At 35.1% G+C, this 24,438-nt stretch overlaps 2 protein-coding genes across 3 annotated transcripts in view; both read left to right on the plus strand.

Moving 5' to 3' along the window:
- Window positions 1-10,670, plus strand: part of LOC130246904 (KAT8 regulatory NSL complex subunit 1) — an 18,143-nt gene extending 7,473 nt beyond the window's left edge. The window contains exons 7-12 of the mRNA XM_056480070.1: window positions 1,899-2,014; window positions 2,118-2,239; window positions 5,594-5,726; window positions 5,815-5,918; window positions 9,012-9,174; window positions 9,470-10,670. Coding sequence (XP_056336045.1) covers window positions 1,899-2,014; window positions 2,118-2,239; window positions 5,594-5,726; window positions 5,815-5,918; window positions 9,012-9,174; window positions 9,470-9,778 — 947 coding nt within the window. The 3' untranslated portion in view covers window positions 9,779-10,670. The remainder of the gene's footprint in view (window positions 1-1,898; window positions 2,015-2,117; window positions 2,240-5,593; window positions 5,727-5,814; window positions 5,919-9,011; window positions 9,175-9,469) is intronic.
- An 806-nt stretch (window positions 10,671-11,476) lies between these two features.
- Window positions 11,477-21,858, plus strand: aste1b (asteroid homolog 1b). 2 transcript variants are annotated; one of them, XM_056480143.1, is made up of 6 exons: window positions 11,477-11,534; window positions 13,549-13,681; window positions 13,825-15,216; window positions 16,007-16,220; window positions 18,413-18,605; window positions 20,709-21,858. In XM_056480143.1, exons 3-6 carry the CDS (start codon window positions 13,840-13,842, stop codon window positions 21,037-21,039), a joined length of 2,115 nt encoding a protein of 704 aa, XP_056336118.1. In that variant the 5' UTR covers window positions 11,477-11,534; window positions 13,549-13,681; window positions 13,825-13,839; the 3' UTR covers window positions 21,040-21,858. The 2 variants fall into 2 exon arrangements, with proteins under 2 accessions (XP_056336118.1, XP_056336119.1); XM_056480144.1 differs by lacking the exon at window positions 13,549-13,681 and having other exon boundaries at window positions 11,485-11,534.
- The last annotated feature ends 2,580 nt before the right edge of the window (window positions 21,859-24,438 follow it).

Below are 24,438 nucleotides of genomic sequence, written 5' to 3' on the forward strand. Positions count from 1 at the left end.
TGAATAAAATGTTAACAATCTGTTGTCATTTGTGATATTTAGGATTTAAATTTAATGTAAGTAGAGCAATGTAAACATTGCAAACTAAGCTTAGATTCAAATAACGTAGTGTAAAAACATTGTAAAACATCAATATTTGCGTTGTGCATTGTCCATTTATATGAAAAGCTTATCAGTCTATGTAATATGAAGTAATATAAATAATCTTTTAAATGATATTTATCTTTGAAAAAATAGCTTACATTAGCAAATAAAACACAAAGTTGGTCTAGTGGGCAAAAAGAAGATGTCTCTTAGACACTTTTAGAAGCTGTCATTCATTAATTCATTCATTCATTCTCACCATGCTCTTGGTCTTGGTCTCTTTTTCATCTTTTGTTTATCCTCATAGCACCCATGTGGGATAAAAGAACGGCTTCTTAACATCGTCTTTTGTGAAACGCAGTTGCCGTTTAATGCATAGTAAATCAGACTCATTTAAAGTAGCGTCACGGCGCAAAAAAAACATTATGAACGCATGCTACACTTCCAACTGTACAGTGTGTTTTCTTTTTCTTATAATGCAAAGAGTTTTGAGGTAAGGGACATTTTCATTTGCCATTTACTGACAGACAGACAGGCACATGTAGTTCATCAAACTCTGTCTATTAAAATCGAAATCGGAGAATAAAAGAGTCTCCTCATAAAAGCCAGCATATCAGAGCGCCGTTACATTGAAAACATGATTGGATTCGCGTCTTCTGATTGATTCTCGTGACATTTTTGCTTTTGCTGTTAAAGGCAAGTTAGAGGCTTTTGCAAACAAACTGTTTCTGAATGCACTGACACTGCGATTTGAGATGATTTGAAACAAAAATGTTTGTTGAACATGTACTACGTGCCTAAAGCCTTCACCCAATGTCATTAGCTCATTTTTGGCGGAAGCAGCGTTTAGCGGATTTTGCATCTGAAATCTTCAAATATAGCCTATGAATAGCCTAATAATAAACTATGCTTATTAAGAAATTATGAAAAACTGCTTAATTTTACATTGTTCACTCCCAAAACACTGTTAACTCGTTTATGTGAATGTGTAAATGCAAAATCTTAAACATTATATGATTATTTAACTGCATTTTGCAACTCAAAAAGGGTATTTTCAACTGCAGGGAGCACAATGAAGTAAGAAAGATCCCGACTTCTGCCAGAAAAAGGGAAACATGTTGATTTTTCTCCAGAAGAATGGTTCAAAACTGAGAGTCAGTTTCCTTCAAACCATTTTACATTCTTTTACAGGAAAAGTTTTATTTATTTGTTTTACAATTATTGGTTTTGTTTTATTTTACATTTAAATAATAAAATAAAGTGTTTGTTAATTCTGTTCAATTAGTTTTTTGTTGTTTTTTTTGCTTTTTTTCCCTCATTAAAAAAAAAACCCACTACAAAAAGTACCAATAATGAAATGTTAAAGTACCGAAGCCATAAGTGGTATCATTAAAAGTAGTAATACTGTTAAAACCTTAACAATACTCATCCCTACAAACTAACAATGTATATAATACACGTAAAGGTTTTGGGTTGGTAAGATTAAAATTTTAGCACGCAAAAGGAATATTTAGCATGTCTGCAAGAAATTAAGCCGCAAAACCATTTACAACATAAAATTAACAAATGATTCTTAAGCATCAGAATGTTAAAAAGATTGAAGGATGCTGGTCAAATGGAAGTTAAATTAAGCAGTCACAGAAATCATTTATGCTTGTATTCAAAACAGAAAGTTATAGTTTTCGATTGCAATAATCTTTCACAATAGTATTGTTTTGTGATGTCATTTTATTAAATATATGCAACTTTGATTCTTTGAAAATCATTCAGAAAACTTTTAGTTTCATAAGCAAGTTAACAAACTGCTTTTGAAGGTGGTTCGGGGTGCAGAAGCCAGAGAAACATGATTATTCCCAATTATCTTCATCCACGGACTCCAGATTTGCCAATTCTGCCGGCAGCATCCCCAACAACAGACACGCCTGCTCAGGTAAATCTGGTTAAAAAATAAATGAATAAATAAATAAGTAAATAAATAAATAAAAATTTTCTCGTTCTGTAAAGCTTCATAAAATTCCTTCCTTGTTTCTCAGCCTTTAAGAAGAAGAAGACTTGAAAGCTCATTTGACATCGACAACCTGGTGATGCCTTTGGGCCTGGCTGGACTAGGAGCACGAGTACAGAGATTGCAATACAAGGAAATTATCACCCCAAGGTACAAACAATTCAGTCAGATCTCCAAAGCCACAGCAGCAAATATGTACTTAATTCAAATTGCATACAATAATGAACATTCAGCTTTCGATGAGCTAGACTTCCTGTGGTCATGTTGTCAGATAGCCATTGTGCAAAGTGGCTTTGGTTTCAGGTAATTTTTCCATCAATTATTCAAACGCAGTGCCACGTATCCACTGTTTCCTTGTGTCCCGTGTTTTATAAAGTAGTACTTGTACATTCCAAATTGTAGACAGTCTGGCGACGTAAGCATGTAGTCTACTTGCATTAGATTGTATGAAATCTTAAAGAGTTAAGTTAAAGTTACTGATATCTTGAGGGAATGATACCTATAGGATTTCCGTGATTCAGAATCTCAGAAGCTAGTCTGTGTAATATGACCAAGCTGTGTAAATATTATTCCATAATAAGGTTGTTCTGGATGCCTGTGGGAATGAATGGCACAATTTTGATTCACGTGCACTCAAGTTTGTTTAATGTTTGCAGTTTTTTCAGTGTGTTTCATCTCACTACAGTGCTTCCCCACACAGACTTTACTTGGGCGGGCAGCCCAGGTATATTAACAGCCGCTTAAGTATATTTAGTGACACTTTTTTTTTTTTACTATTATTATCATCCTTTTACACTTTTTTTGTATCCGCCCAATATAAACAAACATCCGCGGATTAAGTAGTGGAAAATCTTCTCTCCTTTACCTGTGCTCGTTCTGTGTGTGCAAGACCCGCACCTTTTTGTGTCCGGTCGGGGTTTTTAAATCTACAAAAATTTCCAGGATTTGGTTTTGCTTTTGTTTTCTAAGCTGTCACAAATTTTTTTGTCGCACAGCAAGAACGTCGCTGGTTCGAGCCTCGGCTTGGTCAGTTGGCGTTTCTTCGTGAAGTTTGCATGTTTTCGCCGTGTTCGCATGGGTTTCTGGGTGCTCTGGTTTCCTCCACAAGTCCAAAGACATGCGCTAAAGGTGAATTGGGTAGGCTAAATTGTCCGTAGTGTATGTGTGTAAATGAGTGTATGGGCTTCCCAGTGATGGGTTGTGACTGGAAGGACATCCGCTGCATAAAACATACGGTTGGCGGTTCATTTAGCTATGGCAACCCCTGATTAATAAAGGGACTAAGCCGAAAATAAAATGGATGAATGATAAAGACAGAGCTTTAGTAAGGGGTAAGGGGGATCTGCCTTTTTTTCTTAAAAGGTGGCATGAGGACACATATTGCGCTGCTAGATGGAGACACTTTTCATTTTCTCCCAAAATATAATACAGTTTATCCGTATTCGTGGCTTTCTGGAATTGGTTAGAATTAGAATTATCAGTGTGAAATAAGCATCTCTGATGGTCTGGCTTTGCTGCAGTGAGTGAGGAAATGCAGCTCATCCTCCACAGCTCCAGCAGAGCAGTGTGGACAGTCTGAGCTCTGGGCTCTTCCAGCTGTGCTTGTGTCGGCTCGTCTCCACACTCAGACTGTGTCCACTCAGACAGTACTGGCTCAGCAGCTTTCTCTGATCGGGGCTCTTAATGTTGCTGTTAATGTTAATGTTCTCTCGCTCTCTTTCTCTGTATGTCTCCAAGTTCACTTTCTATCACAAAATACTGACCTGTAAAATAAAGGCAAAAAATAAACAAAACAAAAAAAACATTACTGTAGTCAAATTACATTTTAAATTAAAACTACATTATAAATTGTTCTTTTCTTTTTCATTTTTCAACAATGAAATTTGCATCATCTTCATGGCAGCCCATGAAATTAAAAGTTTATTTGTAAGATATTGTGATAGAAATATATTCTAATGTACAGCAGAATGTACTTCTCGAAGAAGTAGTAGTAATAATATTCATTTATTTATTTTCTTTTTCGGCTTAGTCCCTTTATTAATCAGGGGTCACCACAACACACCAACTTATCCAGCATATGTTTTACGCAGCGGATGCCCTTCCTGCTGCAACCCAGCACTGGGAAACACCCATACACTCTTGCATTCACATCCACACATACACTATGGCCAATTTAGCTTACCTAATTCACCTAAAGCACATGTCTTTGGACTGTGAGGGAAACTGGAGCACCCGGAGGAAACCCACGTGAACACGGTGAGAACACAGGGAGAACATCCACACAATGCCAACTGACCCATCCGGGGCTTGAACCAGCAACCTTCTTGCTGTGAGGTGATGGCGCTAGCCACTGTACCACTGTGTCGTCCCTAATAATATTTAAAATGATTAATTCTTTAACCAGAACTTTCAGAACTGTTCAGTTTAATGTAATATGAATAGATGCAAGCAGTCCACAAGTAATAGTTATAATATAATGACATTTTTACTTCTTTTTTTATGTGGATGTTGGTAGACTTGGGATGTTGGTGAGGAGCTGTCTTGTCTCTTAATTAGCTTCATCAGATGCTGATTGTCTTAAAATACTGGTTAATACATTCATCTAGCAGTATTGATAATTGTGTGTAATGTAGACATGGGTCAGTATAAGTTTCTGACGGTATAGAGGGTTCATACAGTCATGGAAAACCCGGAAAAGTCATGGAATTTTGACATGACATTTTCCAGGCCTGGAAAAGTTTTGAAAAACAGAAAAACCCACAAAGTTTTGGAAAAGTCATGGAAAATAGATATCTGTATATTTGAATATTGGTTAGTTGTCTTCTTTTCTGTTCTTGGCCAATCACATACTCTCACATTATTAGTGCGGTGAAAGCATTATCTTAAGCAATTTTAAATAGATATAATTATAAATTTAAACTAAATAGATTGTTGCGTGTTTTACGAGATGCTGAAATAAATTTCAACATGCATCGTTTTTCTTTTATCACATATATGTAGTAATTGCATAAAACATTAGGTCATGAAAATGGACTTCAAAGTCTTGGAGAAATCATGGAAAATCATGGAATTTTAGTAGTTAAAATGTGCATGAACCCTGGGTATAATAACCCTGGATAAAATATCATGGTTTCACGGTATTGTGATAACTGCTCTAAATTTCTTTTTAAATATCTGTGTTAAAAAAAACAACCTTTTTTCCCCCATATTGAACACTATTTTTTTAGGATGCATTTATATAATTTTGGAATAGTAAACATGTTAGGCTAAATAATTGAAAGAAATCACTGCCTTATGCTGTCTAAATTTTAATAACAATCTAATAGTTTTAATATCACAGATTTCTTGGCAACACATAAAAAAACCTTACTTATACCATAGGAACGGTATAACCGGAAATGCTGACGGTTTTAAAACTTTGACTTTTCCAAACCGCAGTTAACCTTGAAACTAGTTATCATCCCATGCCTAGTGTAATGTGTAACTCTGTGTCTTGTGTTGTAGCTGGAGAGAGCTGGACTCTCTCACGGGGGTCTCTAAGAATCAGGTGGGCCTACATACCCAATCATTGGATTACAATAATATACAGCACCAGCCCAATGGGGAAGGACTGGAAAGTGAGGAAGAGGAGGAGGAGGTATGTATACCTCATTTCTCATTGAGACCGTTTTCTTGAACTATAAAATAATGGCTGCATCACTATATTCTTCACATTATTTGTCTAGGTGGAGGATCTCTCAGACACTGTGTTTCTGAGCCGTCATGCAGTGTGTGAGAGCAGAGAGAGGAGCCGGTGGGGAAGTTGGGCTCGCAGACGGCGCCGGGGCAGGTAAGAGTGTGTGAGCGCTTCAAACACGTCTCTTTTAGAATGTTTTATTTCAACATTTCGCATTGCGTTATTTATCTAAAATGTAAAAATAAAAATTGCTTGGCTGTAAAAAATCATAGCAGTTTTTCTAACTAAAGTTTCTCATAAAGTTTTTTGTAACAACATGAATAACAAAAGCAAACAAATTTTGTTATAAAAACTTAAATAAAATAGAATTTTTGAAAAATGAATGCATATTTCTTTCAAATTACTAATTGAATTCTACAATTATGCATGAAATTGATCAAGTTAAACAATTAAGTAGCATTCATAAAACAGACCCTCTAGTTTTCACAATTTTTTTTTGCGATTAAAAATGACTGATTTTGTGGCGGTAATTCCCAGAAATTTGCAGACAATTTTGCGATTAAATATATATATATATATCAATAAACATAAAAAATTTGATGTATTTACCATATTAGGTAGCCTATTATGTTAGGTGTGCAATCAAAAACAAAAGCTTCTTTTATTTTAGTCTGTTGTCAAGACAAGATCTAAAATGGTTGGGATTAAGCCAAAGGAAGGTTGTATTACTCATATTTTTATCCATGATCTGACTTTCTCTCAGATTTCACTCCCTGGAGCATCTGACTTCGTCACATGCGTTTCCTCTACGGTAATATACCTAAAACACAAATTGCCGTGAAACCCTTCAATGGCATGAAAGTGTTTTCTCTTGTTAAGTGCAGGGAATGAGTTAATTAAAATCATTTATTGATTTAACGCTCATCATAATACCAGCCATACATGTAAAGCACAAATAATGGCCTTCAATTTGGTCATGTCTAGCGGGCGTCACCCTTGAACCAATCTCTGCTCCTGTCTGTTCCATTGCTCCGTTTGCACCAACTTTCTTTTGCAGTCTGAAGCGCGTCAAACTCACAAAACAGCAAATTCGCACCATAAGATGTTTATGTCTCATCTTTGCTATGACTACATGTAAATCACTCACACTTCATTTGCGTCTGCTTACTGCACAAGCGGAACCCCCCTCCCCTCCATGTAATGCAATGATTGTGAGAGCGCTGGTGAGCCGACATTTTTCAAGAGACACTCAAATACATCAATGACGTACGCAACGTCTATAAGTCATGTAAAACAATTCATTGCAAACTGAAATAAATATTTTTGGATTATATGGTTTGGAATTTGATGTTTTTTGAGATTATTTACATTTTTCGCTAATATTTTGCGTTTAATTAAGAATTTTGCAGGATCAACAATTTTTGTTGATTTTTGCGTTGGATTCAGTGATCGAGGAATCGCGAATAACTAAGGGGTCTGATAAAATTTACAAATGACAGATATTATTTAAAATAATCTGTTTGTTTATTTAAAGATTTTTTCAATGGTTGATGGTTTCCAGAATATATATTAAGCTGAGAGATGATATGACGATGAAATAATGAGAGTTCAGGCTTGCCTTCATATAAAATTTGAAATGTATTTTTATATTATGTTATGAATTCGATTTAAAAGTGTTAAAACAGGAAACCATTTGCCACTTTGGAATTATGGACGATCTAGGTGCAAAGTCTAAAGCACATGGCACAAAAGCATTAAGTGTTTTGCTATTTTAAGGACGGAAAAATACTGTCTGTGCTTATTCTCTTACTGATTTATGGGTGTGTTTTGAGTATAACGTGCATTAAACCAATCAGAGTCTCATCTCCCATTCCCTTTAAGAGTCAATTGCATCGCGCTATGGCGCATTTGCTATTTACATGGTGACTTTGTAAGAGGAAAAATGCTTCACTAGCGAGATAATAGCTAAACAGACCATCTGCAGCGAGAATAAAGAAAGAGCCTCCTCCATTTGGCCTCTTTACTTTCTCTTTCTCTTTACATTTACTCTTTACTTTACTCCTTTTTCTTTAGTGGATAAGGAAATGGTGTTGTACGCACTCCACTGAAGACATCCATTAGCCTACATAATTAATTTAGTTTGTTAAGCGCAAAGATTTGTTTTAGAACTATTTCTAAATTCAGTTCTAATTTTTAAGAAAATGAATAAATGAACAATAATAACAAAGTTGGGTCCAAAAAGTTATATCCAAGCACATGTCCTATTTTTATGCCCCATACGGTGATGCACAGGTCTCCAAAAATGACAGGTGGACAAATCTACACTTGTTTTTATTAAAACAAATATAAATATGCATATAAGAAATAATACTGCTAATAATAACATTATACAAATGCAAATTGTCATGAACAAAATGACAACATGAAGAAGGCATGGAGGTAGTGTTTTTTTATTTTTTATTTATGTAGAAAATAATAATTTTTGTAATTATTTTAATCTTTTAATTTTTTCATATGTAAAGATATTTGTCTATTTCTGTACATCCTGTGTGCTTTAAGAAATGTGTACCTGTTTTGGACCTGCAACTAACGCTCTCTGCGATGGAGTTTAGACTAGCTTTCAGTTGATCAGTAGCGCAGTCTATTTTAGTTCCTCAAAATAGCAACTTGCTATTTAAATGCTATTTAAACAACCTGGCACAAAACGTGAAAATCTGGGTTGCACCTGTCTGAAAATAGCAACAAATCGTGCCAAGCACTTTTGCGCCTTATTGCGCCGGGTGTATGATAGAGCCCTCTGTTTCTGTCTGCTTTCTGAGTGGTTTTGAAAGATTGAGCTTTTTTTTAAAGGTTTGCTTTCTGTATAGCAAAAATAATATGGTATGACATGCTAAACAACTTAAGAGGCAAAACATAATGTAAATAATTTTTCGACAGAATATGTCAGAATGTCATATATTTTGTATAACATTTGCAACATTTAAAGAAGTGTTTTGTAGCTGACTAATAAAAAAGCCATGAACTTTTCTTCTCAACATCAAGAATATAGGTTAAAATGAACATTTTATAAAGGATGGGTTGGTGCGGGAGCTCACACAGCCAGATATGCCACACACTCTCTCAATAAATAGGTACCCATAAAACAATGGGTTGCCTGAAAATAGTTTAAATGAAGCATAGCACGTCGAACAGCAGGACGCTGTGGATACTGGTTGAAATTTTAATTTGCTTGCCTTTGTCCCTCAGATCGTCTTCCTCCTACCAAGGGGACGGGAAGAGCTCCAGGGGATTGGACCAGACACCTGGCTCTCCAGATTCCAGGCCTTTTGCTGAAGGAGACGTCTCGCCATGCAGCCCCTTCTGTACTGGAGCAGAGGATGCCTTCAGCCAGGCTGAGGATGAACAGCAGGTGTGTGTGTGTGTGCGTGCACAAGAGGACTTGATGTTCTGTTCAACTTCATTATTGCTGTAACCATGGCAATTATTTAGTTGGAAGAACATCCTGTAGTTATAATAATAATAATAATAAAAACGTCTGCAGTTTTTATTTCTCCATCTATCATTACATTTCCTGGTGTGTTAAGGGGGTTATTGGAGAATCTTGAAAGATGGATACGCTTAATAATCTTTACATTGGAAGAGAATATGAATGCGTATATATCAGGAGTGTTTAATAACCTCAATGAATCATCACGTGCTTGCAGGCTGTGCTGCCATGGGAACGCCGGTCGTTTCCCTTGGAGGAGTCAGAACTTCAGTGGCTGCAGGAGGAGGAAGAGGCGGAGCCTGACGAGGACCCGTGCACCGCCAGTGGCCGCAGCCAAAGCACGGACTCTGGCATCTCTGTGGGCAGCCTGGAGCTCTCCCCGAGGACCCCTCAGCAGCACTCAGGCACAGAGCAAGCCACCCCTCACACACTATCCTGCAAACCAGCCACCCAGATCACACTCTCTACAGCTCAGGATTCTCCCACACTTCCTCATTCTTTATACTCGTCCTCTCCGTTATCATAGCCCATTATTCTGCTCTGCTATATTAGAAAAAACAAAACCACGTGTCCCAATCCTGTTGACCTTGTCCTTCTATTTATCTAACCACGAGCACCTTGTGTCCTTACATTCTGTGCCCTTTTCTTGAACCCTCTGGAGCCTTACATGAAACCACAGAGCCTATTATTTATAATGTTCCTCACTCATAACTCAACAGCAGCCCCGTTTTCCACGTTGAGCATCTCTGGTTCTTCCTCATACATGGTTTCCGCTCTTCTTCACCAGCCTGCCCCCCGATACAGCTATTGTTTATTCGAACACACTACTGTTAAAACCAACAGATGGTGTATGTTTTTCTGTTCTTTATTCTCTTTTTTTGGACCTGTCTAAAGCCTTTTCTCTTGTTAACTATGTCTGTCAGTCATTTTACATTAGATAAAGCATTGTTTTTAACATATGTGACACCAACATTAGGTGAACACGATTTGAAAGTTCTCGCTTATTGATTTGCATTTAATGGCATTACATATTACCTGAACATTTTCTTTGGTTATCTTATTCGTATGTCATATTTATTCTGTGGAGATGTATCCATACTGCCGAAGAATCATAGCATTTAAAGTCTGTTACTGTATATGCGCTCTGGATGATTCCTTTGTCTTTTCTTAATTCAACACAAGAAGTATGCTTTTGATTTTCTTATGATATGCTTTGTGTATCGTGTTAAAGAAAGAGCAAAAGTTCTTGTGTTGATCAGAGTGTGTGATTTTTAGACAGGTCTACTGTACTGCTGCATTAGGGGGTTGTGTTGGTGAATACAATATTTTGTAGGAAAACAAAACATGAGAAGATGAGTAAATGGAAGTTCTATTTGAAGCGCACATGATGCTGTCAATGCAAAGATGTAATAAAAGGAATAAACACAAATGTGATTTGCTTGTTGCTTATTTATTTACATTTGTCTAAAATGTTTTTGCAGGGCAAAGTTTTGAGATTTAAGTCAATGTAAAAATTTGCATTGTTAATATACATAATAAAATTGTTTTTGTTATGAATGTACTTAATGTTATATATCTACTAAACTAACCATTCATGTATCAGTTTTTATTTTTGTTAATTTCAAAATAAGCTTTGTCATGAGCATATTGAAATAACCAGTATTTCACCGATTATTATTAGAAGTAGTACATTAATGTATCAAGAAAAAACATTTTTATTGAATTTTACTGTATTTTTAGTCTTGCATAATTATTCACCTTAAATACATTTTATGGACTAATAATTACAAATAATGTCTCTTTCCACTGTTTAAAGTTATAATTCACGCAAAAAGTAGTTTCAAACATTTTGAGTTTCTGTTTTCTGTTGAAAACAAACAAAAAAAAGATATTTGGAAGAAAGCCACAAACCCTTGACTTCAATGTTTGGAAAAATAAATACTATGGAAGTCGATGGATAGGTTTTCAGCTTGTTCAAAAAATATAAGCATTTGTGTTCAAGAAAAGAAAGAATCTCAAGTGTAAAAAAAGCAAGCAAGAGGTAGAGTAAATGATGACAGAATTCATTTTTTTGGATCCCTTTAATCGAAATTGTTTTGACATTGCACAGCGGGACGACAGCGCCATCTTTCTTTCAGTTGTTGGTATTCGTCGCTGGCGGCGATTTTCATAGATGGCGCTGATGGGCTGGAAAAACCCTTCACACCCAAGTAACAACACGCGAGGCAGAGTACAGGAAGCACGGTGTGATATATGACATCTGCACACTGGTGAATAAACAAGTAAGATATTTGTCTAAACGCTGTTAATTTTTTTTTTAATAGAGAAGAAACTGTGAATGTTGCACTGGTGCTTGTTTTATAAAATGGATAGCAGCAATGTATAAAGTTTGTACATAACACGTCGAAAGAATAGCTATTTAAAAACATTTTAGTAGACTAAACAAGCTATTAGGAAAGATATATATTGTTTTAAAGCATAAACTTTCTAGTAAATTGCAGTGAAATACATAAAGACACTTAACTATAACTGATAGATATGATTGTCTTATTATGTGAATTGGTCTGAAGTACAATTCATAGTCTTACAATGTAAATTGTACATTTATTTACGTTATCCACATGTTAATGACTTTTTCACTTTGCTATTATGCATCTTTACCGTACCTATGTTATTTTTGTTCAGGTTAGTAGCGTTATGTTTGCATTCTGCAACAGTGAGCAATGAAGACAAAATGACATTCAGTGAAGTTCTAACTGAAGTATATCCAGTGGTGGAAAGAGTAAAAGTACCATTTCTTGCTCAAAATGTAGTGTTGTAAATGTTACTCTAAGTAGGAGTAAAAAGTAGACCTTTCAAAAATACTCAAGAGTAGTGAGTGGTAAGTATTGCGGCTGTAAAAAGCTAATGCATTTACATGGAATTTGTGGATGTGTGTAAACGTAACATTCTGTAGTGCATTTAGTTATTGCTCAGCAGGCACACAATGTCTTAAGAGGTTAATATTAGGTTAGACTTACAGTTGAAGTTAGAATTATTAGCCCCCTGTTTATTTTTCCCCCAATTTCTGTTTAATGAAACAAAAAAAATTTCAGCACATTTCTAAACATAATAGTTTTATTAACTTATCTCTTATAACTGATTTATTTTATCTTTGCCATGATGACAGTAAACAGTATTTTATTAGGTATTTTTCAAGTCACTTCTATACAGCTTAAAGTGACATTTAAAGGCTTAACTAGGTAAATGAGGTTAACTAGGCAGGTTAAGGTAATTAGGCAAGTTATTGTATAACGATGGTTTGTTCTGTAGACTGTCGAAAAAAATATAGCTTAAAGGGCTAATAATTTTGATCTTAAAATTGTGTTAAAAAATTAGAACAGCTTTTATTCTGGCCGAAATGAAACAAATAAGACTTTCTCCAGAAGAAAAAATATTATCAGACATACTGTGAAAATTTCCTTGCTCATTTAGGAAATATTTAAAAAAGGAAAAAAAATTCAAAAGGGGCTAATAATTCTGACTTCAACTGTAGGTTGTGATTTCAGGTGACCAAAATTCAATGTCTAGCTAGCATCTAATGGCATTGTTATTTTAATGTCTAATATTGACGTCAAATGACGTTGACATTTGGTTGATTTTAGCTTGTGTTAGAAAGTGACCAAAATCCAACGTCGAGCCAACATCTTATTGACGTCATATTGACGTTAAATACTGACAGTTATTTGTCAGGTATGGCAAATAAAACCCAACATCAGATAGACATCATAGTGGTAACGTCCACACAACGTCAAGTTGTAACATCATTAGACGTTGATATTTGGTTGATTACGTTTTCTAATAGACAAGAAAAAATAAAGTAGTGACTGCAGGTTTAAGGAAAATACCGATACAGCACTAAAAATGTACTTAAGGCAAAGTAAAAGTACACATTTTTAAAACAACTTTTTAAAACTACTCAATTACAGTAGTTTGAGTATTTGTAATTTGTTACTTTACACCACTGAGTATATCGCATGTAATCAGTTAAACGTATACTAGATCAGAAAACACCCTTCCTTCTGTACAAAAGATTGAGATTAAAAACTTTTTCATGGAGTCTTTTATTTCTATTTGTTAAGACAAATAACATTTGAAACCACATTATCATAGATTAAAGGTCAATAAAACTACTACAAATGCAAGTAATATGCATTCAATATTCAAAAGTCATTCATTCATTTATTTATTTTCTTTTTGGCTTAGTTCTTTTATTAATCTTGAACCAGCAACCTTTTCTTATTTTTTTACCCCTAGGTTTCGAGTGTGGTCCTGAAAAATCTTCGTTCGAAGGGGTATCTAGCCCTTGCACCTATCGTTACATCTTCAAGCTAAAGAGAATTGGGACACTACTACCCCTTGCAGGGAACGCGCAAAACGAGGGCTAGGGGTAAGGGGAAGGGCTAAGGGGTAGAATTGGGATTGGGCCTAAATGTAACTTTCCCTTTCTGTTGGTGTAGTGCATTTACTGCAAAAAATGGCACTGTTTTGTATTCATCTTGATTGATGACATTTTTGTCTTTTTTCTTACAGCGTTACTGTGGCATCATGGGGGTTCATGGACTTACAAGTTTTGTGGAAGGAAATCATCAGTTTTTAACAGAAATGAGACTGCGAGACTGCCGCCTTGTGATTGATGGGTGTAGCTTGTATTTTCAATTGTATTTCAAGTCGGGATTGGATCAAGCACGAGGTGGAGACTACGACTTGTTTGCAGTGTTGGTTCGACAGTTTTTTGCAGCACTCTCAGAATGTGCTGTTCAGCCTTTCGTGGTGGTGGATGGCGGAATGGATCAGACAGACAAGAAGTTCAAGACACTGCAGGAACGAACCCAAAGCAAGATCCGAGAGGCTCACGCTCTTTCCAGAGGATCTCATGGTTATGTTCTCCCACTACTTGCAAGAGAAGTCTTCAAACAGGTCATTTTTGAGCTTGGTGTACCCTTGGTGCAATGCATTTCTGAAGCTGACTTTGAAATAGCCTCTCTGGCTAAACATTGGGGATGTCCTGTTCTGACCAATGACAGTGACTTCTTCATCTTTGACCTGAAAGGAGGCTACCTACCATTTTCATTCTTTCAATGGAATAACGTCAGCGGTAAGTCTGCGGAACGCTACGTCCCTGCTCGTCATTTCACCGTGAGCCGCTTCTGCATGCATTTCAACCACATGAACAAGCAGCTCCTCCCTCTGTTCGCTGTCATCACTGGAAACGATTACACACCTGGTAAAATAACCGAAATTTTTTTTAGCCGTGTGGAGTTTGAAAGAGTACCATCAGGTCGGAAGTCTGGACGAAGTTCCAGTCCTCGAATTGAGGGCTTTTTGCTCTGGCTGTCTCAGTTTGCCAACCCAGTAGACGCTTTAGAGATGGTTTTGGTGATATTAGGTGGGCAACAGAAAGGAAACTTGCGTGCTCAGCTTTCCGCAAGATTAAAAGACTACCAGCTTCCTAAAAACAGCAGCCTGGCTCAGTACTTTTCAAGTCCCCAACCTGCACTACCAGATACCCAGGGGCTCCCAGTGGCTCTGGTTTCTCAACCAGAGTGGCTTTTAAAGATAATTGCATCAGGAAAGCTGTCCTCCTTTGTCTTGGATGTGCTTGTTCTCCAGAAGGTTCTGCTGGTTGCGCAGGTGGAAAATAGTCACCTGGCTAGCAGTCACATGACCTCACTGAGTATTCGAAAGAGCATCTACAGCCTTCTGCTTGATAAGCCAAAACAGGAGAGTCAGATGCCACAGACAAGCACCCAGAGAGGAAGAGGACGAGGGGACATGAACAGACATTCTCAGGGTAAAGGAGGTCAGTTTTACACACCTTGTGTTGATGAGTATGATAGACAGGAACTGAATCTCAGGAAAAACACGGTGGAGGCTCACCAACCTGCCTCTGTGCCACAACTATACCTTACAGCAATTGACAAGGTGAGAAAGTGTTTCTGCATGTACACTACCTGACAAAAGTCTTGTCGCCTATCCAAGTTTTGGGAACAACAAATAATAACTTGACTTCTAGTTGATCATTTGGTATTAGGAATGACTTATGTGAAAGGCATCATGCAAAAAAAAACAACTGCATCCATACATCTCTGTAATGAATCAAATAACTTCTTAAAGTCATCTGGAATGGCAAAGAAAGCTTTGCTTCAGGACTCCCAGAGTTCATCAAGATTCTTTGGATTCATCTTCAATGGCTCCTCTTTCAACTTACACCAAACAAGCTCAATAATGTTTATGTCTGGTGACTGGTCTGGCCAATCCTGGGGCACCTTCTCCTTCTTTGCTTTCAGGAACTTTGATGTGGAGGCTGAAGTATGAGAAGGAGCGCTATCCTGCTGAAGAATTTACCCTCTCGTGGTTTGTAATGTAATGGGCAGCACAAATGTCTTGATACCTCAGGCTGTTGATGTTGCCATCCATGCAAACCATGTTTTCCTCCACCAAACTTGACTGATTTCTGTGAGAATCTTGGATCCATGTGGGTTCCAATAGGTCTTCTGCAGTATTTGTAATGATTGGCATGCAATTCAACAGATGATTCATCAGAAAAATCTACCTTCTGCCTTTTTTCCAAACGATCAACCAGAAGTCAAGGTATTATTTGTTGCTCTTAAAACTGGAATCCACAAGACCTTTGTCAGGTAGTGTAAATGTGCTTTAGATTTTGTCTGCATATACTGTACGTTTCACCGGTTGTCTTTTGGTTTTTATTTAGGCATCTGCACAAGTGAGACTGCAGGTGTTGTTGGGAGCACTGGGTGTGATGGAGCACGTTTTACAGCCGTTACCTCCTCAACTTTGCCTTGCAGTGTGTGTGACGTTTTTCTGGATGAATAACTGCAAACCAAAGCCCCCTCAGCCACTTCTCCAAGCCATATTACTGGGATTTGTGTACGGGGAGCTCAGCTGGAGAAGAGCCCATCCTAATGGTATCACTGATCCCGTATTTACTCAGATAGCATTGCAGACATTTTGTTTGAGACTGAGGAATATATTGAGATAGTGAAATTGTAAATAAAAAGTACCAATTTAAGGTTTATTTCACCATGCCAAGATTGAATTATTAGGGGCCAAGCATACTGATAGAGGACAGTCTGCCAACAAATTTGGACTCTCTAACTCAAACTCTCTAGCGCCACCAATTGTCCAAAGTTTCACTTTTGTTTATCGTTAAAACTTTTGAACCGAATGGGCTACAATCAAAATTCTTTTTTCCTCTGATGCACCCTATGACGCCATTTTCCATCATGAAAATTTTTTCGCTATTTGAATTTTCTATAAAACCTGTTTGAACAAACTCGTCCTTGGCCGTTTGTCCGATTTCATTAAAATTGAATCACATGATCTACAGACCAGGCTGACCAAAAGTTATTGAATTTAAGTTGATTAGACAAACCATTTTCGATTAACTTGCGAAACAAATTTAGCATAGAGCTTGTGAAAATTGACTTAAGGTGTTATCTTTGTAACGCATTGACGTATTTGCACCAAACATAGTGTGTGTTATCACAACCTTGGTCTGAAGTGAGCTGCAGTGTTTCAGCACACTGCTCCCTAGTGGTCCGGAGATACAAAAATGGCTTTTTTTTTTTTTGCTTAAAACTTCTCAACCCCTTGTCCAAAATTCATTCATGCATGCCGAGTCGGATGATGTGTGATTTTCCTAGGTCAGCCATTTTGGCCATCGGCCATTTTGAATTATGTCAAACATTTTTATATTTTACAGACATTACGGATATTGGCAAATTGTTATGAAAATCAGTATGTGTCTTCGGGACTGTGCCCTAAAGGTGCTCAAAATGGTCAACCTTTTGGTCAATATGATCCAATGATATTTCTAAAAATGCTAATAACTTTTGATTAATTTTGCCTTTTGTTATGATACTTGTGTTGATACATTCACTTGGTTGTCCTGAGAATATCGATACCAATTATGCCTTAATTAACTGAACTTCTTGTTCGCCATCTAGCTTTAAGTCAAAAATCTACTTTTTCTAACTCCTACATCGTTTAGCGAATTTGCACCAAATTTGACTCAGATCATCTTCAGACCATGCTGACAAAAAGTTATTGAATTTTTGTTGAAAGGTGTAACGGTTTTTGTTTACTGCACTGACAAATGTGATGGGATGATGCCAAACTACATCTGAGGCTGTATCTCTGCGATAGGTAAAGATAATGACACCAAATTTTAGGTCTGTCATTGTCTCCTCACACTGACCCACCTATGGGTCAAGACTTATCAGACATTCAGTAGCCATTATTCATTAAATTTACAAATTTGGCAATAACTTGTGACTGCAAATGCTTATTTTGATAAAATTCTTAAATTATTCCTTGGGTCATGCCGACAACACAGATACCAATTATGCCATAATCTGCCAAACTTCTATCTTCTGCCGTTTTGATTTTGTTCAAACCATTCTTTTTTTAACTCCTCCAAGACTGTTGGTACCATATTCACCAAATTTGACTCTGATCATCTTCAGACATGCAGACCAAAAGTGATTTTGTCATGAGTCTAGTGTCTATTTTCATGAGATGGGTCTTGCAGATTTCTTGGATCATACAGAGAACATTGATATAATTTATTCCCTAATTGACACGACTTCCTGTCTTTGATTAGTTTGAAAATCTGTTTTGAACTCTCGTAGATCATTAGCCCAATTTCCACCAAATTTGGCTCAGACCATGCTGCCAAAAAATTATAAAATTTTCCCGTTGCTCTGTAGCTTGTTGCCTTGCTTGTTTATGATGTGGCCACTGGGCTGCTTGGCCCCAATAATTCCTGCTTGCAGCTATATTTTGGAAATTATATTTATTACATCAACACAAAATACCAAAAAGGAAATAAATGAATAAAGATTAAAACCCATTTAATTTTTTTTAAAGTTTTAAGTAAATATGCACAAAAAGCATACAAAGATATGTTTTCATCAAACCATTTATAGGAAACATGCATGCATCCACATCCAAGAAAAATTATTTTAAATTTTCTATTGTAAAACTGAATATTCAAGTTTCAGTTGCGTCATTTATCATTACTTGTTGCTTATCAAGTTGATGTTTTCATTTAACTAAACGCCTTAAGTCATATTGTTTTGCTCTCACTATCGTACAGACCCACTGTTTGGCAGCAAAGCTTCAGCTTCTGTATGTCAGCGATTATCTCAGCTAAGGGTCAATCCAGGACAAAGGAGAGGTCTTGATCTGGGTGTGGCCCATTTGCTCAGCCAATGGCAGTCTTGTATGTGGGTGACGATGTTCCTGAACCAGTTACTGTGTTTTCCACTACCTGAACCTCAGTGTGCCTGGTATGGTGACAAAACGATGAGTAAAATATTTTGTAGTTCTCATCAGTGTTTTGTTTAAATCATCATAATATTCATATATCTAATTTTCCATTTAAAAAAGTGTACAATATTGAGGAAAACTGTAAAATAATTCAAATAATTCAAATTCAAAATTTTATTTGGATAGATGCATATTGAATGCAAGTACAGTGTCTAAAAATGGATGAAATAATAATTCGTAATCATCAATTTTGACCTGTACTTAAAATATATAAAAGAATATATACAAAGTTTTTGCTTATAAACTTCTTGCTGACAAATTTAAAGCTAGTGCTTTGAATGACACTGGCAAAATTTAAAGATTTGAAATTTTATTTTTTATTTTATTTAAATAATATTTTTGGGCTGTCCTATAAACCTTAAAAAATATTTTTTAAAATGTCATCAAATGATTCTTTTAAATATACAAGACAAAGTTTTTAGTATGTAAATGATCACAATATTTTGGTGGGTATCTTCTATAAATCATGGTTCAAATGTATGATCGTTATTGTATGCTCATGCATTCTAATTTATGGAAAAAATTATTTAAGCTGTGTTTTATATTTATTGCTTTAACCCTTGTGTACCGTTCTAATTGACACCCTTTCGTTAAGTTTGTGGCTGTTTTTGACTTTTATTATAAAGATTTTCTGTGTTGGGAAGAGGTCAAATGTGTATTTTTTACTGTTGTTCATCACTTAGCAGCATTAACACTTTAGATAAGCCTGTGCAAAAATGTTTCTGACTTTTATTTGGAGTTCTTTGGAGTAAAAGAGCAGATTATTGTGTGTGAGCGAGAGCTGAGCTGCTTATTTTGATTTTCTCAGACATATTGTCATTTGTCAGAATTATGCAAATGTCTCTCTCTCACACAAACACTATACTCCATATAGTAAGGCGGAAACTAAGCTTTTTTTTGTACTGTACCTGATGATTAACTGTAAAAATTCAACATTTTATCTGATTCCGACAGGGAAAACCAGCAACAACCAAGAAGGCATGATTATAAGGTGTTTATTGCTTTACAATCATAAAATGTCACTTTAATGGAAGTAAATGGGAAAAAAACAGCCACGAACATAATGAAAGGATAGTCAATTTGCACAGAGTGTATTGTTGAAATGTTTTAAATTTTCAAAGCATTTTCCAAAAAAAAAAAAAGTCAAAATAAGATTTGTCACCAATAATCATTCCATTGGCTGAAACACAGAGAAAGTTGTGGCCAAATTAAGACTCAAAATCACCCCAGAGTGGATGAAAACATCCCCAACAGCACACAAAGGTTATTTCTAGGGCCAGACAGAATGTGCTGACTTTTTTTGCTATTTCTGCAGAGAATTTAGTAAAAAATCTGTGGATTTATGCGAAATGATTTTAGGAGTATTATAACTAATAACAACATATGAAATAATACAATTTTTAACTTTTATTGAATGCTTACAATGCAAATCCAATTAGTTCCACTTATTTGGTAAACAAAGCAAGTCTCTTATACAATATATCTACTGAAAGACAGAAAATATGACTTTACAAACTATTGTAAATAAATCATATGAACATTTTAATATTACTATTATTATATCACAAAAAAAATTGTGAAATTAATTTAAAAAGTGAATAAATATCAATTTACACATATACATAGACTCAATGATGGGCTAAAAATCAGTTGAAATCTGCAGATTTCTGCACGCACAGATTGGTGTTGGCCTGGTTATTTCTAAAAATTCACTTTTTTTATGTTATGCATAATTCTGTGTGGCAATAATAGTATTTTTAAAAAGTTTTAAATAATGGTTGAAATAATTTATTTCAACAGAGTTGTTTTATAAAATGTTTTTTTTTAAACAACAGAAAAAAATGTTATGTTTCTTATTTTCTTTAAGTTGAACCAGAAATAAATTTAGAATATATTTATTTATTTAAATTGCATTTATAAGACACTGACATGAAAAAGGAAAAATGACAATAAAAACAAATTCAGTCTAAACAAAAATGTATTTATATAAAATATATAAGTATAAACAGTATATAAAGCACACTATATTTGTACCTTTTATCTATATTATTTTATTTTCAAAGGGTTTTCAGCGGTTCTCTGCTGCATGGTCTAGAAGCTGCCATAAGAGGGGGTCAGCAGTGGCAGTCTCTGCTTGCAGGGGACCCTCTAGCTCCGCAGCTCTTCTCCATCCTGCAGGAGGCATTGACCAATCCTGCAGCATTACCATCAGCCAACAACAGTAGAGGAGGAGGGCAGAGGCAGACACAGCAGAGAGGGAGGGGCCATGAAGGGAGAGGGCGGGGCAATAGAGGAAGAGGGAGGGGCAACAGAAGCAGAGGAATGGCATCTTCAAACAGTGCTTTAGACAACAGGTTTCAACTGTTGACCCTTGATGACTGGCAGCAGCGGTGAGCTGAAGTTCAGCTGGTTTGGAAGAGAAAAATATTTTATGGTCTTACTACATTTCTATGCAGCTTTACACTTCATAAAATCATGATGTTTGACCTTTGCCCTTTGCAGATGACAGCAGCTTTTACTAACTTCAGCGTTAAGTGTTAGTTCACACAAAAAATGAAAATTCACTCACTATTTACTCATCCTCAAGTGATTTCAAACCTTTATGAGATTCTTTGTTCTATTGAACACTAAAGAAGATATTTGAAGAAATCTGAAAACCTGTAACCCTTGACTTCCATAGTAGGAAAAACAAATACTATCGAAGTCAATGGTTACAGGTTTCCAGCTTGTGTACAATATCGGCTTTTGTGTTTAACACAAGAAAGAACCAACATTTTAATTTGAGGGTGAACTGTTGCTTTTAGGCTGTTTGTTTACTATTATTCCAATGCTTTATTATGCATTTATGTATTCACAAAGGTTCAGTACCATGAAGTCAGATTAGCTGGTTAGCCAGTTAAATTTAAGTTTAGTTTGCAGCAATTCTGGGTTTTAGGTATCATAAAGGTAGCTCAGATCAGCTCAGCGGCTCCATAATACCATAACAACAAAGAGTGATTAAAGTCGAGCTGCCTTCATGTCACCCAAAACCCAAGAATGGTGCAAACTAAATCAAAACTTGACTGGCTAGCCAGCTAATCCAGTTTCATAATATGGGCCCCAGGCTTACTTGCACTGAAAATATTTTGCATTCACAATTTTTAATACTGTTTAATCTAATTCTCTTTTATGACCACAATCTAGTTTTGTATTTCATGAATGGCTTTCTTATTTTGGGATAATGTTTTGTGCCTACTTTGTTTAAAAAATATTTTATAGTGCCTTTAATTTGCTTGTGTCATGGATGGTTTAATGTGAATCTGATTCCTGGATTTAGGAATTGAGTAAAGCTTAATTGTTGCTTTAAGATGACAGCCAATATGATGTAATTTTAATTACGTGTCGATCTGTTTTAAAACAGTAAATACATAATCTCCATTAATTACACTAACACACGTGTTCAATACACTTCAATTTTTATATATATAAAACTGTTATGCTGTCCCAAAATTAACTTAAGAATTGTGTTCTTTCAACTCAATATAAATAAGTAATTCGAACAAACAGCAAAATTCATTTTTTGAGTGTATAAATTCGTTTACAAGTTTTTAAAAAATTGCTTCACAATGAAGAATTTGACTAAGGATCTGACAATCCTTGTAGCAAACTTATGTGTGTTGCTTCAAGAAAGCAACTATTCATTTGTGTTGTTTTATTTAATTTGTTGTTATTCATTTATTCTTCATTTAATTCTTTTATTTAATCGTGATCATTAGTCATTTATATAATTATCATTTTATTGATTATTAGATAATGATTTGATTATTGTTGATTATTTGTCATTTTATTATGTTTGAATGTTTTATTATTTCTATTTTCATATAATTATTGCTTCATTTTTATTACATTTTTGCATATTGTTATAATCTTATGACTGTGGATTCAAGTGACACTTGTTTTCATGAGTAAGAGATAAGAGAATGTCTCCATTTCAAGGTCTGTATTGTCTTTGGACAATGTTGTAAAGCAGTAATTTTCCATTGCTGTTGCTTGTGGTATAATAACACTTGTTGGATTTATTGTGGTCAGACAAAGTCTAAGATTATTTAATAAACTCGGCTCTTTATCATCATTATTTGTCTCCTGCTTCTGCTCCTCTCTAGCTTTCTCAGTCAACTCATATTGATAGGAGACTTCAGTTGAATATTATTCAGTTGAATGCTGGTTAACAGGTTGGGTATTGGGTGTCTGCTGGCTTGTTGTCTGGATACCCAGAGAAACAGACATTTTCTGACAGGATCTTATTTATCTGGCGTAAATAGTGTAATCTAACAACGATGAGCAGGATGATGAATTTAAATCTTTTTAATCTTTAATGATGTACTAAATGTAACCATCCCTCTGTCCTGTCTTAGCAGTTATAAATTACTCGTATTAAATTACAAATCCATATGGATGAAATAAAGATATTTTGTTTACATTTTTATAATTTGAAAACATTTATTTGAAATTTTACGCTATTTGGGTTTTACTTTTTGATAAGCATTTTTATATTTTATGTAGTTGTTTATTTAGTTGATTTAGTTACTTTTGGTGACTTTAAAAAAAGGTCACAGTTATTTGGTTTTGCAAAAAAATGTTTTGAGGCATTTATTTATTTTTACTCAAGAAGACATTTATTTGTCTCCTGAATCAAAAGTTACAGTAAAGGCATCTACAAAAGATTTATTTATATTTTAAATAAATGCTGCCCTTTTAAACTTTCTATTCATCAAAGAATTTTAGAAAATATATTAGAATTTACACCAATATATATATATATTGCATGACTAATAGAAATAGAAATTCTGAAAAATGTTTTGAGTACCAAATTACCTTATTAGAATGATATACAGTGCTCAGCATGTATAAGTACACCCCTCACAAATCTATCTTTTAAATTCATATTTTTAGTAGGAAACTATATTGTACAATGTTATATTTGTGCATATATACTTTAGATTAGTCAGTACTTAAACCAAATCTGGAGCTTATCTAACAAAATTGCTTACGATAACGGTAAAAAAACTAGTACACCCAAATTTATATGTTAGAAAAATATTAAATGCAAATCTTGTTAAAATTTTGTACGTTGTTTTTTTGCAATATTTTGCTTGAATTTAATTGTATTATCTTTCAATTTCTACACATGTTTAGTGACTAAAATATTATTTTAATAAATATTTCTGTTTAATAAATCTGTTTTGTTTAAATGCACCAAAATACATTGCCAATATCCACAATTTCAAAATAGGGTGTACTCAATTATGCTGAGCACTGTAGAACAGAATAATTAGAGTAATAATATAAAAATGCAGTTTTTTTTATCAAATGACACAATTATATTTAAAAATATGTTAGAGAGCAGTTTATTTGGTTTTTTATAATATTCCAAAATGTTTTTTTTTTTTTTTGGAAGTTTGAAAAAATAAATGTAAAATAAAGATAAAAAATTGACTACCTTTTCAAAAACTGACTCCACAAACATTGTGCTTACTAGTAGAATAGCCTACTACACTATATAGACACAAAACAAGTGACCTGCCTAAAATAAGCTTTCTCATTGTAGGCTGCCACATAATCAGATTTGAGAATGCGACGATTTGTGATTAAAAATTGAAATGTTCTTTTCTTTACAAAATTTGTTTCGCAAATATCTCGACAACAGTTGTCCATCACAAGCTTCCCCTGAATTCTATCCGGTCAGTTTGTTGGTGGGTGGTATTAAGTGTATGGTAGTACATGAGTCTAATCTTGGCATGAGGGGCTGCAGAG

Source organism: Danio aesculapii, chromosome 19 (assembly GCF_903798145.1).
Source record: "Danio aesculapii chromosome 19, fDanAes4.1, whole genome shotgun sequence".
In the NCBI taxonomy this organism is placed as follows: Eukaryota; Metazoa; Chordata; class Actinopteri; order Cypriniformes; family Danionidae; genus Danio; species Danio aesculapii.

Coding starts and splice junctions, on each gene's coding strand:
- aste1b (XM_056480143.1), top strand. CDS start 13,840: ATGGGGGTTCATGGACTTACAAGTTTTGTGGAAGGAAATCATCAGTTT. Junction 15,217..16,006: donor ACCTTACAGCAATTGACAAG/GTGAGAAAGTGT, acceptor GTTTTTATTTAG/GCATCTGCACAAGTGAGACT. Junction 16,221..18,412: donor GAGAAGAGCCCATCCTAATG/GTATCACTGATC, acceptor ACTATCGTACAG/ACCCACTGTTTGGCAGCAAA.